At 38.8% G+C, this 15,561-nt stretch overlaps 1 protein-coding gene across 12 annotated transcripts in view; it reads right to left on the bottom strand.

The window, feature by feature from the left end:
• The window catches only part of PRR5L (proline rich 5 like), a 73,369-nt gene that overhangs the window by 52,705 nt on the left and 5,103 nt on the right, over window positions 1–15,561 (bottom strand). For 2 of the 12 annotated variants that reach the window (XM_039329714.1, XM_039329713.1), the window contains exon 3: window positions 2,097–2,208. The exons of 9 other annotated variants lie outside the window; for them this stretch is intronic. In XM_039329714.1, coding sequence (XP_039185648.1) covers window positions 2,097–2,177 — 81 coding nt within the window. In that variant the 5' untranslated portion in view covers window positions 2,178–2,208. Of the gene's footprint in view, window positions 1–2,096; window positions 2,209–15,561 lie in introns of those variants that run through there. One more of the 12 variants, XM_039329726.1, reaches the window with a different exon arrangement.

Genomic DNA, 15,561 nt, shown 5'->3' with positions numbered 1-15,561 from the left:
CTTAAGGCTCAGGAACAATGTAAAGAGATTTGCTCTAAAGAAATCAGTGTAATACTTGTGCATATCTTTCTCTGTGTTAAGCGTTTTTAAGCAAATGAACAGATATGAAAGACCTTTGAAGAATCTGCTTAGTGACTATCAGGAGGCTGGTCAGTACTGTGCATATATAAAATATGTTCATGCATTTTTATTGCTACTAGAGATGCTTCTTTGAAATGTCTGCAGAAAAAAGCATAATGTGAGATTCTCATTTTCACTTTATTTCATTATTTAAGATATTAATACTTAGAGGATAATTAATACGGACAATTCAGGTTTTATATATATGTTGTAGATACAAATATATTTATTTTGTCATCCACTGGTATCCTACTTTTCATGTGAAGATTTTTGCAAATGAAATTTACATAGCATGAAAGGTTGGTTTGCTCTCTTGACACCTCAGTCACAAATCTACTGCCTATCTGGTTAATAGAAAGGAAATTTTGCTTAGGAAGGATGTTCTATATGTCAAAAAATAATTCATTATTCAACCCTGCGCTATGTTTTCAATGGAAGAGTAATTTTTGCTGCTTTAAAATGTGATGAAGGAAATACAGAAGCTGAATAGATAAAGCCATTATCAAACAGGCTTTCAATCTCTGGGTGGTTCACAACAGGTGAAAAAAATCTAATAAAAATTTTAAAAACCCAGAGATCAAAAAATTGTCAATACCTACCCAGACTAAGTGGTAGCATGTAAGATACTGACATAACGTAATGTGTAAATTGCATTGAAAAATCAAAATAGGATTCCAAACAGATATGACCCATTTATTTGATCTTTCCATAAGAGTCATCTTGCCTCCCCAGGTATGGCTTTAAAATAATTCATTGCAAATATTTTTTTATACAAGTAGTGATGGTAGGTTATCGAGAGAAATAAAAGTAAGAATTATTATTGAACTGTAGAATCATTTCTCATGCCTTCTTTATTTTAACCTAAGTAGAAGGTAAAAGGGTAATGGGCAAGTATCCCTTACTGTAAGGACCCACCCCACTTTGCATCTTAAGAAGACAGAACTCTTGGAATAATTCTTCCAACAGGAATCCTTTATTAAGAGAAAATGGTTGCAGGCATGCTAGACAGGACTTGGGGTTCAAGCTCTCCCATTCAAGGTTTTAAGGGGTTCCCCAGTAGTCCCACCCAATCAACCCCCCTTCCAGTGATAGTTTCAAGTATCACAATTCCACCCCCTTTCTTCTTTCTTCCGTCTGGATGGAGACTTCAGGTAACTACATGAAAGGCAAATACCCTGCTTTGTTATGATAAGGTCCTCTAGTGCTAACGCTTTGATGTTACAATAAACACACATTCAGCATTCAGCTCTTTGAAGTGTACTGAAGGAAGTGAGGGTCATAAAGCCCCTTTGCGTGTCTTGAGGCGGGGCACTGAAGGAAACGGTCTTGTGGTATGGACTTTAGTTCTAGGGCTAGACCGAATCTTATGATCTCCCTTACCCAGGTATCGTTTGTGGTGACCTCCCAAGTGTCGCTGAACAGGGTTAAGCGTCCGCCTATGGGAGGGTCCAATCTGGCGTCACTTAGACCTTCGGAATGGACGGCCTCCCACCCCCCTGAAGGGTTGCTTGGTCTGGAACTGACCCCTGGCTCCTGAATTCTGGCGGTCCTGTTGGCGATCCTGTCTGGGGAAGAAGGATCGGGAACCTCTGGGCCAGAGATTCCCAGGACTGCCCTGATCGAAAGGACTGCCTCCATTCACAAGAACTTCCGGCCCTGAAAGACTGCCTGCGAAATTCTTGTTGAGGTCTCCTATCCGTCTTCTTGGACGGATGAGCTAAGGTTTTTCTCTTATCCTTCCCTTCAACCAGGTACGGCTCTAGGATTTGGCCAAATAAATTCTTGCCACTGTAGGTGTCTGTAGCAAGACGCCATCTTGACTTTAGGTCAGCCCTCCACTGTTTGAGCCACATGAATCTGTGGGATGCAACTGTGGCCGCAATAGATCTGGCCGAAAATTTGGTGGAGTTGAGGGAAGCATCTGACATGTATTCCGCTGCCGCTACTAGTTTACCTAGAGTTTGCTGCGCGCGTACCTGGTCCGGAGGAATTAATGCCTGTAGTTCCCGGAGCCACATGATAGAAGTTCTTGCGAAAAAGGACGAGGGCGAAGACATCCTGATGGCCCAGGCAGAGGCCTGGTGAGCCCTGCAGAGAGAAAACTCCAAACATTTATCCTCCGCCTTGAGATGTTCGGCCATGTCTTCAGGAACAGTGGATGTGGAGAACAAAGATGTTAATGGAGCGTCCACTGTGGGAACCTCTAGAATGCAGAAGATACATTATACGATCTCTTTTCCGTGCTGCTGGGAGAGGGTAGGGTGGCCAATGAGGGCCACTCTTTTTCCACCATCTTGTGGAAAACAGCTGGACAAGGAACTTGTTTTTCCTCTACCACCTTTCTAACAAACAAAGGGTTTGACTCTTGTGCAGCCGAGGTAGATGGCTTGGGTTCCTGCTCCGAGACCAGGTTGGCCATTGTGCAGGCTTTTAACAAAAGAGATTTGAATAGGTTTGGATCAAAAAGCCCCGATGTTGGGGTTGGATCCTGAGTTACTTCCTCATCCTCAGGCATAGGTCCTTCAGTTGTCGCCAGGTCAACAGATTCAGTCTCCCTAAACTGAGAAGAAGTCTCAGAAATACCTGAAACCGCTGACTGGGGACATCCAGTGCGGTCTGCGGGCAAGGGTGGAGAAGGTGAAACCTGTGAGGGACCAGCTGCTAAGGAAGAAGACATGAATTGATTGAAGGCCTGGTGCATAAAGCTCTGAAACTGTTGAGCCCATAAGGATCGCTCAGCTGAAGGCACACCAGCAGTGGTGGTCTCAGGAGTATGCGTACTAATGTTAGCAGGAGAAATGGAAGGCCCTGGCAAAGGGGATGTAGGGATATGTTGTCTAGGGGCAGATAGACTGACCTGTTCAGTTCCCCCTTGAGGAGACCCTGCCCTGGGGGCTTGATAAGACGGCACCAGTGAAGGCTCATAAGGTGAGCTGGCCAGAGAAGCAGGGGGAACCAATTCAGCTTCTCTGGATCTGAGCCTTTGTGCTTTGGAGAACTCTTGCTCCAGTGCCTGGTGTCTCCTCGAGGCCTCTCGCTCAGCAGTCTTGGAGGGTTCTTTGGTTGATAAATGCTTGGTTTTAGCTTTTTTCTTCCCCCCTGTATTTGAATCAGAGGATCTGCGTTTTGCTTGAATGGGGGGAACATCAGAACCCTGCAAAGCCTGAGAAGACTCATCATCTGCCATTGTGCCCAGGCTTTCCAGGTAGGAGAAGCCCTAGGGTGGGGATAACTACGCAGATCAAGTTGTCCAGGAGGGAAGCTTCCCATGCCCTAAGACAATCACAATGGCAAACAGCCAGAACAGCTGTCTAGAACTGTCTGCTGGGCCCTGCCGGCACAGCACCGGGAGCTAAATAGAACAGGTCAGGAACCCCACAATTTAAGATAATGGGTGTTATTTATTTTTATTTTTTATTCTTTTAATAAATCTCTGAGAAGCAATGCGTCGAAAAAAAACAACAACAGCTAAACCCCCAAGAGGACCCAACGCAGTGAGTCACTAATGCTAGGCCTGAATCGGAGGCCTTAAAATGGCGACCAAGCCCAGCACCAAATTCAAAATGGCGGCCGCAAGTCTTCTTGGTGCCTAAAAATGGCCTCTCCTCTTAGTCAGAGCTGTAAGACAGCTTCTCCAGCCTCGTCTTTGAAGTCCCCGTTCAGGCACACAAAAAGACGGAGGGAACCTTACACACACTTCCCCCCTTACAGCTATAAGGCACCACAAACTACTTGCAATTCTGCAGCGTGTGGGAGTCTCTGTGCGATCCTGGATAGAGCCTCGTGGCCATAAGGCAAGAGAGAAGCTCTGCTAACCGGCTGAATTCTCCAGAAATGCTGGCAATAAAACTGTTATCAGACGCAAGGGAAGCCTCCCTCGGTGTGCTGAACAGCTACTCTGAGCTGAAAACCGCCTCAGCGGCAAAGCTCCGATGATCCACGAGGCCAATTAGGCCCTCTGGAAAGCAAAACTCCAAGGTTGCTAATTCACTATCCTTTACCAAAAAAAAAAAAAAAAAATTATGTAAAGAGTACACTACAAGAAGCTATACTAATAATAATAATGCTACAATATTTAAACTAATAATTGCTGAGGAGCTAACAAAACTGTGTCCTCTCTGAGCATAGACTAAGACAAAACTGGGAAAGGAGCGCCCAAGGGAGGCGTGGCTAAAGTTTGGTCTTAGTCTAAATCTGAGCAGGAGGGCTTTGATTACCCAATTGGTGGATGCTACATCTATCATGCTGGAGAACATAGTGATTTATAGATTGTTTTTATTTTGTTCCTTTTAGCATATTCTTATAATTTATTTTTTTTTAACTTTAAAAATCAGGAAGACAGTATAATATATAAGCATGTCTAAATTTATATGTTACCCACATGAGTTAAATAGATGAAATTACAGGGACCATGCCATTCTTGATTTGATCTATTGTAAAAAGGGTTTGGAGTGACAGAGAACCAATCATGACTTTCCTTCCTATATAATAAAAGAGAACATAGCTATTAGCTAATCAGAGTTCATCCTTCAGCTAGGATGGAGATATTTGTCCTATTGCTCATAGGACAACCTCTCCCCACACACACACACACACATTCACATCTTTAATATTTTAAGATTCCAGCTGTCTGTTGGGATCTCTTTTGAAGCAATATCACTTTCTTGCCACAAGAAGATAACCAGAATTGTGGGAAAAGGTGAGAGAGGTGTTCCCTCAAATGGTTCTGCAAACTATCTCATGAAAGATAATGTTCTGATTCACTTCTGTAAAGGTACTTGTTGCTAATAAACAGAGATTCCTTCCTCTAGCACAGGGGTGTTCAACTGCCAGCCTGCGGGCCAGATGCATCATAGTGATGCATAGTGCCCACCCCATTGCCGGCAATGGCAAAAAAAAGTCATGATATGTCGCAACATGTCACGTGACGTTGCGAGTTTGACACCTCTGCTCTAGAAGAAGCCAGGGCCAAGTGAGTTGGAATGGTGGTATCCCCCAAGTAAACCCTCTTTTTATCACAAGCATACATAACTATAACTGAGGGACAAAATTTTCACCGTATTTCATTGGTATTAAAGGTTTAATTTCACTTGCTTAGACTGAGTCAAAAAACAAAAAGGTCTATACAAAATGAAACTAGAGGAATGTATCTGTTTATCTCAACAGGTTTGTTTTCCACACCTGTTTGTTTTCAGCCTTTGTGAGGTAATTTGGTTTTAATCCTGAATTTATTTAAACCATGCACTTATGCCATTTATTTTTACTTAACTACTTACCACGTAACCCATTTTAAGGTTCATATCCTTCTGTGTATTTTAAATTTTCATACTGTCAATTCCCACATGAAATGTAAAATACTAGAAATTCTATTGCTTCCTTTAGTGAAGTCAAAACCTCACTGTTCTGTTTGTGATAGTTTTTTGTACCTAAATAAATAAATAATAAGAGATATAGCTTTATATTGTTTTAGAGTGACATATAAAATTTCTTCAACAACCCAACTGACCCTTTTTTTCTGCTTACCCCATACTGTCCTATTTGAAAAAAATCTGGACTCATCATAAAATCACATTCTTGATAATACTGCCTTTCAATCACTTATAAAATAAATTCTTCTTCCTCTTCTTTATATTCATTAAAAGATGTTTAATTTATACCAGTCTTATGTCTTTGAGTAAAGAATCACATACACTGTGTTGCATATGTACAAACACATGCAATAAAGCTACTCACAATAAGCAAAGTAAAACACAGGAAAATATTTTTGGTAGAATCTGGAATTCTGCTGTATCCATTATGCAGTTATGAATGTATATGTATGTACAAATGTATATGTAATATATATACATCTCCCTAAATCTGCACTTCATTGGTTTATTCATGCATTATCAGCTTACACAACTGAAGCAGCATTGCACAGATATATGAAAATGCGATTTTGGGCTCTCTTATGGTCATAAACTATATGATTCCAGAGTTATCCATCAAAGTAATGGCAAATAATTACCAAAGGTGCAAAAAGGAACCTTTTGTCAAAAAGCTGCAGGTAGGATTTGTTTTCTGTCTGTAAATCTGCACCTTTCCCAATCAGATTTCTTAAGATAACAAGTTTGTGGGGGATAAGAAACAGTTTAATTAAACCAGCATGAATGTCTAATTCCTACTTGGCAATTAATGTGCTATGACTGTCCAAGATTTGTTTTGCTATGGTCCTTGAAAAGATGCCACTGTTCAGAAATATGGAAGGGAGATAGATAGTTAGGGGGTAGCCTTCCATATTGCCACCTTTCCATCCATCAGTCCCTTAAAAACCAGTGTGAAGCTGACCTGAAAAGTGAATAGCAGAAAAGTGTAGGAAACAACTTAAGTCAATTAATAAGTCTCCTTTCAAACTGATCAAAAAAAACAAAGTTACTCTCTGAGTGTTCCACTCCAAGCAAAGTCCCTCATTCCACCACCCACCCCATAAAAAGAGCAAGAAAGATAATGATGATGATGATAATGATGATGATGATGATGATGATGATGATGATGATAATAATAATAATAATAATAGTAATAATAATAATAATTGCAGATACACAGTGATTGAAAACAAAGAAATAATTATCTGTTATTACAGATCAAGTCCATCAAGAAGAGGATAATTAAAACGAATGCACCAGTTCTGGAAAGAACAACATCCAGAATCAGAAATAACAGAACAGAGACTAGCAGATGAATGCCGATTTATAATACGAAGTAAAGTATTCACAGAAACAGAATTGGACGAACTGCAAAGGTTTACCCAGGGTAAAGAAATCAAAGCCTTACTAGAAGTAATTCAGAATGTAGAGGCAAACCAGGGGGAGTTGGCAGTGAAGGAATCCAGCAGAGATATACAACTGTTCTCATTTGGAAACCAGGCACCTCTTCCTCAGGAAGAACAAAACCCTCTAACTAAAGAAATAAAAGAATTGAAACAAAGAATAACTGAGCATCTAGAACAGCACAAAAACAACAGAATAAGGCTACCTGCATTGAAGCTTGTTCCAAAGAAACAGCTAGCACAAGCATTAAAAGATGCAAATACTGCAATATCAAGTATAAGCACCAATTCACTGCAAGAAACAAACCAACTAATGTACAGCACAGCTGCAGTTATAACTGAATACCTGGGATGCAAAATCAACAAAGAAGAAAAACAAACAAACAGTGCACCACAAAAATGAAAGGTTAGACTAGAAAATAAGATCAGCAAGTTAAGATCATATGCAAGCAAGCTAGAACAGATGAAAAAAAAGAAGCTGAAGAACAAGAAGTCCAAAGAATACCTAATTAAGAAATACCACTTAGAAACAAGGAAAATCAAGGAAGCACTGAAAATAATAAAGCAACAAATAACAGTTATAGCCAGGAAAATCAGTAGATATGAAGCTCGAATTGCAAACTATAGGCAGAACCTCCAATTTCAATCCAATCAGAAACGTTTCTACCAATCCATCAATGGAGAAACTGCAAGGAATCAGTCAGTACCTGACAAGGAAGAAACAGTGCAATTCTGGAAGCAGATATGGGATAACCCAAAGAAATACAACAAGGATGCGGCTTGGTTAAAAGAGGTAGATGCAAATAAAACAGAAGTTGAAATGAAAGAACTAGTAATAACAACAAAAATGGTAGAAAAAAGAGCAAGGAAAATCAAAAATTGGTCAGCACCAGGTGAAGATGAACTGCATGGGTTTTGGTTGAAACATCTAACTGTTATACACCCACTCATTGCCAAGCAGTTCAACAATATACTACAAGGAGGAGAAATTGAAAAGTGGCTAACAACTGGGAAAACCTACCTAATAATGAAAAATCCAGCAAAAGGGGCAACACCAGGTAACTACAGGCCAATTACCTGCTTACCAACAACTTTCAAATTACTAACTGGTGTGGTAGCTGATGCAGTACAACAGCATCTAGTTGAAAACAATCTCTTTCCACCTAAGCAGAAAGGAAACCGCCCCAATAGCAGAGGAACAAAAGATCAACTCCTAATAGACAAAATGATCTTGGCAAACTGCAAGAAAAGGAAGACCAACCTGAATGTGGCATGGATTGATTACAAAAAGGTATTTGACTCTCTGCCACATGACTGGATAATCAAGTGCCTAGAAATAACAGGAGTCAGTAGAAACATCAGAAAATTTGTGTAAAGATCGATGGCACAATGGAAGACACAGTTGCAGATCAATGGTGAGAGACTGAGAGCGGTTAATATCAAGAGAGGAATATTTCAAGGAGATTCATTGTCACCATTACTATTTGTTATTGCACTGTTTCCTCTGTCAACAATACTGAATAACTCAGGACATGGCTATCAAACATCAAAAACATCTGCCAGACTATCCCATCTCCTTTACATGGATGATCTGAAGCTGTATGGAAAAACATCATCTGAAATAGAATCGCTGCTCAATACTGTCCGTATATATAGCCAAGATATTGTTATGGAGTTTGGCTTGGACAAATGTGCCACACTTACTATCAAACAAGGAAAAGTAGTGAAAACTGAAGGAATCAAGATGCCCTATGAAAATAACATTAAGAGTCTGGATGAGGAAGATTACTACAAATACTTGGGTATGCTTCAAGCTGACAACATCAAGCACACTGAAGTCAAGAAAAAGATTAGAGGTGAATACATCAAGAGAGTGAAGAAGATCTTAAAGTCCAAACTCAATGGAGGAAATGCCATAAAGGCAATCAACACCTGGGCAATTGCAGTCATTAGGTACATAGCTGGAATAGTGGACTGGACTCAAGTAGAATTAAAAGCAATGGATAGGAAGACCAGAAAAATAATGACAATGAATCACGCCTTTCATCCACGCAGTGACATTGACAGACTTTATCTACCAAGGCAAATAGGTGGGCGTGGAATGCTACAAGTACATCAAATGGTTGAAGAAGAAAAAATGGCTTTGGAAGAATATCTGAAGAACAATGATGAAGATGCACTGAAATTAGTATATCAGGAAGGCTTACTGACTACTGGAGAGACCAAACTGGCCTACAAAAAGACCAAATGAAGAACAGAATAGAGGCATGGGAGACAAAGCACTACATGGCCAATACATTAAAAAAATAGCTGGGAAAGCAGATAATAACAAGACCTGGCAATGGCTAAGAGCAGGAAAATTGAAGAAAGAGACCGAGGGACTAATTCTGGCTGCACAAGACCAAGCCTTAAGGACAAATGCATATAAAGTCAAAATTGAGAAGACAGCAACAGACAGTAAGTGCCGCCTATGCAAAGAAGCTGAAGAAACAGTGGACCACTTGGTAAGCTGTTGCAAGAAGATTGCACAGACTGATTACAAGCAGCGGCATGACAAAGTAGCAACAATGGTGCATTGGAAGATCTGCAAAAAATATCATTTGCCTGTAAGCAAAAACTGGTGGGATCATAAAATAGAGAAAGTCATAGAAAATGATAAAATTAAACTGCTCTGGGACTTCAGAATTCAAACAGACAAGCACCTGCAACATAACACCCCAGACTTAACAATTGTCGATAAGAAAGACAAAAAAGTCTGGATAGTGGACGTGGCAGTGCCTGGAGACAGCAGAATAGAGAGAAAGAACTGGAGAAGATAACAAAATACAAAGACCTACAAATAGAAATAGAAAGACTGTGGCAAAAGCAAGCAAGGGTAGTACCAATAGTCATAGGCGCCTTGGGTGCAATCCCAAAACAACTGGAGCACCACTTGAACACCATTGGCATTGACAAATTCGCTATTAGTCAATTGCAAAAGGCGGCCTTACTAGGAACTGCTTCCATCCTGCGACGATATCTGTAATACCATCAAACATCCACATCTGCTTATCCCAGGTCCTGGGTAAGGACTCGATAGGTAGACAAAATGCCAAATCCAGTCTGAACATCTGGCTGACTGTGCGATGATTAATAATAATAATAATAATAATAGTAGTAGTAAAGTTGGAAGGAACCTTGGAGGTCATCGAGTCCAATCCCCTGCTCAGGCAGGAACCCTACACCATTTCAGACAAATGGCTGTCCAGTCTCTTCTTAAAAACTTCCAGTGTTTGGAGCATTCATCGCTTCTGGAGGCAGGTTGTTCCACTGGTTAATTGTTCTAACTGTCAGGAAGTTTCTCCTTAGTTCTAAGTTGCTTCTCTCCTTGATCAGTTTCCATCCGATCAAGGAGAGAAGCAACTTAGAACTAAGGAGAAACTTCCTGACAGTTAGAACAATTAACCAATGGAACAACCTGCCTATAAATTTTAGTACCAATACCAACATCACCACATTCATGGTTTAAGTAAATATTGCATTCATTATTCTGTTCATGTGTAGTTCTGTAGTATCTTTTTGAAAGGCAGGCAGCAGGATGGTATTCCAGATATGTTTGCCAGATAGCTTTTTATAGTTATTATGAAATAAACTGATTTTTTAAAATAAAAAACAACCTCCAGTAGTAATTTTCCTTTTTTCACAGGTCAGATTCCAGACTGATATTTTTATTACAATCCCAAGGTCCTGACTGCTCAGATTTCATCAATATACATGTGAAATATATGTCCAGGGCTAACTTATAATATGATTTAAAGTTACATTTTTTAATTTAAATGAAAAGCTATTAACTCAAACTCTCTCTCTCCTCTGCTTTCTCTCTTTTTGTGTGTGAAATACAAGAAACTTTCTTTAGCACACACAGATACAGTACACTATATGCACAAAGTGTAATATGAATTATAGCCATAATATTTTGACTTAACAAGACTCCATTAGGATGATTGCAAGTCCCATAACATTATCCTTTTGCATTAGGTATAACAAATCAGGAGATTGTCAATCAGCTAAAGTTTCTAATTTAATCAAGAAAGGCTATTTTAATGCAGTCACAGGTTACTTTAGTATCCTCACTTATTTTGAAGCTGTGAACCATAATTTTCAGACCTGACATATTGCTCACTGGGTCCTCTTCAGGAGCTACAATTTCTAAAATTTCTAGTCACAATAGGCAATCACTGTTTTGTGATATTGTAAAATTAAACTTAAAGTTAAGTAAAATTTGCACAAAAGGAATCGGCCTTTATAAAAAAGAAAACAAACATGGATTTTCAAGATTAATATCTGCTCTGCCAGATGACTGGAGGGCAGGGAAATGGGCATAATCTAACTTGCCTTTGTGCATTTACAGCACTTTCACTGAAGAAATCCATGTACTGCAAAAATAACCGTTATATTTTATGAGTCTTTTAAGAACCATTTGATGGACCAAACATAAATCAAATATACATATACAAGAAAAAGTATCACTAGCTAACTTCTCTAAATAAAATCTCTGTTAGAGGTATAGAACATGAATAAGTTATAAAGCTGGATGAGTACTTACTCTTACTATTCTTATTTCTTTAATAGGATTTAGTTGACAGAAAAAGTGGGTAACTACAGCAAACCCTGATTTTAAAAAAGTAGTTGCAGGGGAAAAAAGCATGAAAGTAATGCAAATGACACCAACTGTTATTTGTATCAATTTACCTTTGCATAATTATGACATCACACAAAAACCATAATTTGCATGTGCAAAACTATGATCTGTTGCATGTAAAATCCATTGTGCAAAATTCCACTAAATAGAAGTTGTACAATTATATTTATACAGCTGCATTTTCATCACATCGCTTCATGTGAAAAAAACCTAAGCAAAAAAAAGTCCAGTAGAATACTATGGTTCACTAATATTCCAGTTCTTAACTTACTAATATTTTCCTACTATTATAGCATGTTTCTAATATTGTTTAATTAGTAAGCTAGATTTCAAAATGATATTAACTGATGCACAGAAGTTCATAAAATTAATTCAGGAATGATAGATTAGACTAAGGGTTATATCAAATCCTGGATGCTATTAAGATAAAAACAATACCATAATTACTGTAGAACTTCAGTATAATTGATTAACTTGCCATATGACTCTTGATTAATTTCAATGCAAGTACGCACTGCAGTCACAGTTGAAAAATGTTCACTAGCTTCAGAAAATCTGCTTTAGAAAAACCAGGAGCAGATTATGCTTTTGTCAATGTATTTTTTCCCTCGTTCTACCTTCAACAAATAACCCAAACTAGTAAACTGAAAAAGTTAATATCTCTAGATCAGTTTATTTCAAAAGAAAAAATAGTCAGGTTTCTTATCATGGGAAACACTTAGTTCACCTACTGCATCAAAGAGCTTTGTTGACATTCAAATTCAGGCTCAAACCCTCCACACAACATGTAAAATGTTCACAATCCTGCAGTAGCAGTGATTGAAAGAGGTTTTTTTGAGAGAGTAATACTCTCTGTGCAGGAAAAAAAAAAAATTGGTAAAGCAGAGCTTGGATTAATTTAGGAGAGTTTCAGCCTAGCCTCCTGTTCATTGATTCGTTATTGCTGTCTTTTTATTGTATTTGTTGGGAGCATTATCTATCCGCTAGTTTGATGCATGCACCGTTTAGGAGCGCAGCACCAATATATGGAACAGTTATTAATTGAAGGAAGAACTGCTTGCACATGCTTGTGAGAAGCAAAACTAAGTCTCTCCAAGTACAGCATGTTCTTATGAAGTAGTTGGAAGTTGTGGAAGATACTAGAATTCACATTATTTTGAAAGACTGAAAGAATTTGATCCAAGTCTTATCTTTGAATACACCTGATGAAGGCTTTCAACATGGAGTGGGGGAGGTGAGCTTGTGTTTCAGAGATTTTAGCTCAGATAGATTGACCTATTTACATGGGATGGTTTTTCAACTTCCTAGTCTAGCCTTTAAACTTTAAACCTACAATTCCTCTGGTGGCCTTCCATTCAAATACTAACCAGTCTTAACTTGCTTAGCTTCCAATCACAGACTACACATAGGCACCAGCAGCTTTGAGGTAGTTGCTTACTATTAGTTAAAAACATTTTCTCACATCAAGGGATCATTTCAAGGCCAGCCTACTGCTGAAGCCAATTGCAGATCAAGGTGATCCAGCAGGAAATTAATGTTAATGTTAATGCTTGAGAAAACGAAACAAGCCTCTCTCTATCGGAACACTTTATGTTGTACACCGGGAGCCTATATTTGTTTCATCATTTTTGTTTTGCCTGCTAGAGAGATCAGAACCTCCCCAATAGGCAACCTCTCTCTCTCTCTCTCTCTCTCTGTGTGTGTGTGTGTGTGTGTGTGTGTGTGTGTGTGTAGAATATTGACCTTATGGAACAACTTAAATAACATCACTATTCCTATTCCTAAGTCAGTCTACCTACCTCTCTCCCCTAAAGCCAAACACCCAAGCAATGTTGCTGCAGCTGAGGGAGCAAGAAGCAAAAAGCATTCTTTTACTTTTCTGCATCTGCCTCTCCCCAAAAAACCAGCTGTGAATTATTCACCTTCCTTGTTCCTTTGCCGCAACTTTTCTTACCTTCGTGTATACTACAGAATGCCATTATCAGTCCCAATAGCAGCAGCATCAGTCCACTTGACCATGTGGACCAAGCACAGATCTTTCCAAGAGCAAAGGATGGGGTTAAGGAAAGTATAATAAAGGGGGGAAGGCCAGAGAAGGTGGAGGATCCATGTTGGATCAGGGAAGATGGAGGGTCAATGTTGGGCCAGGGAAAGGAGGATGAGAAGAATGAGAATAATCCCATTCCCCTATCCTACTCCTAGCTGCCATAATAACCATAGTAACCTCCATCCTTCTGTAAAGTCAGGAATTCTACAAGCCTGGTTCTCATGGGTAAAACAAGTACGGTGATAGCAATTTTGATAATGACACACAGTACTTTCCTCTGATTTCAATGATGGGAAGAAACAAGGACACATTCTTAGGGGCTTTGTGGATGAGCCGAGCATTGGCCATTTTTATGCACAGAGTAAAGATATCCCGTGTATCCCTAGTGATACAGTTCCATTCTGCTTTATTGCTAATTTAAAATCTAAGGGATTTAGATGGAAATGTTATCCTTACTTTTGGATATTAATGATGATTAGCAGGTCATCTGGATCACTCATTGGCAAGTCAAATTTCCAACCATCACATCTCATTTATGTTTTTTAAATTTAAATGCTAGTAATTCACTAATTTTTTTAAAAAAACTAGTGAATTACTAGTATTATTTGAAATATATACATAAATACAAATTAAACATAGACATGCTGATGAAGAACTGCATTTGCAAGGCAATTCACATTTTCAGGAGCACTTGGGACTTTTGCTGAAAATTTAGCTAAGGTTAACTTTAGATACAGTTGATTTCCCAAGTGGATTTTGAAACTGCAAGCTTTATATAGCATGATTATATTTATCCTAACAACAAAAAAAAGGGTTTCCCCATTCCTAATCACTACTGTAAACTGAAGGAAGGTATATCTTGCATCTGTTAGGAACAGGGCAGATGGTATAAATTGATGCACCATCCCTAATGAAAGCTATGGTTACCTTCTTAGGTCAGTCTAAAGACTAGCTTAGGAAGACCCATTTACCACTTTAGTAAACTCTTGTTAATGCTTTAATGCAGAGGTCCCCAACCTTTTGGGTACCAGGGACCGGTTCCATGGAGAGAAGTTTTTCTGCGAACTGGAAGGTATGTAGTTTTGTTTGCTGCCTGTATCCCACAGATGGGCCTTTGCTTGTTTGTGCAGATGGTTGCTGGCATGCCATGGCCCGGTACTGATCCATGGACCGGAGATTGGGGACCCCTGCTTTAATGGGGCTTTGCTCATTTTTCTTTTCTTCCCTAATTACTTCTTCCTTTCACTTCATATCCATCTAGTTTTGTTTCCCCTTTGTTTCTTTCCTTCCTTTCTAAATGCATTGAAAAAAGTGCTTACTTATTCCTTCAGTTTCATTATAATGGTACATGGAAATACAATATATGGCCAATAATGACAGGATCGAGGGAGTTAAATATGGGGACCAGGAGACCAGTCACTTTATATTTTAAAGATTAGAGATTAAAACTTTGAACTAGACCTGGATATAATTTGCCAAAGTGGTAATATTTTAGACTAATAATAGTTTCCTCCAATTTTAGAGGCATGGTTCAGTACAGCAAATTCTAATAATTCATCCTAGAAGTTAACTAGCATAAACTATTTCTACAGAAGCAGTTCCTGTATCAATCTGATGTGATATAAGACACTCCATTAAGGCTACCTCTGCCTCTGTATGACAAAGCATGATGGATCCAAGAACTACCAACGAATCCTTAAACTACCAATCTGATGCCTAATCAGTTTTCTGATCTATTTTGTTTTGATTAAATCTAACTTTATTGGCTTTTATCCAATATTAATCAAGAAGTGATTCAGAACATCCACACTCTCACTTGATTTAGTTAAAAAGGAGTTGATACTTTATAATTATTTATATCATTCATTAAATTTGTTGGCTGCCCATACAGTGGTAAAATGATAT

The sequence above is a fragment of the Crotalus tigris genome, unplaced genomic scaffold (assembly GCF_016545835.1).
Source record: "Crotalus tigris isolate CLP2741 ecotype Arizona unplaced genomic scaffold, ASM1654583v1 scf7180000024409.848292, whole genome shotgun sequence".
NCBI lineage: Eukaryota > Metazoa > Chordata > Lepidosauria > Squamata > Viperidae > Crotalus > Crotalus tigris.
Note: the sequence above shows the minus strand (reverse complement) of the source record. Positions and strands in the feature narration are given on the sequence as shown.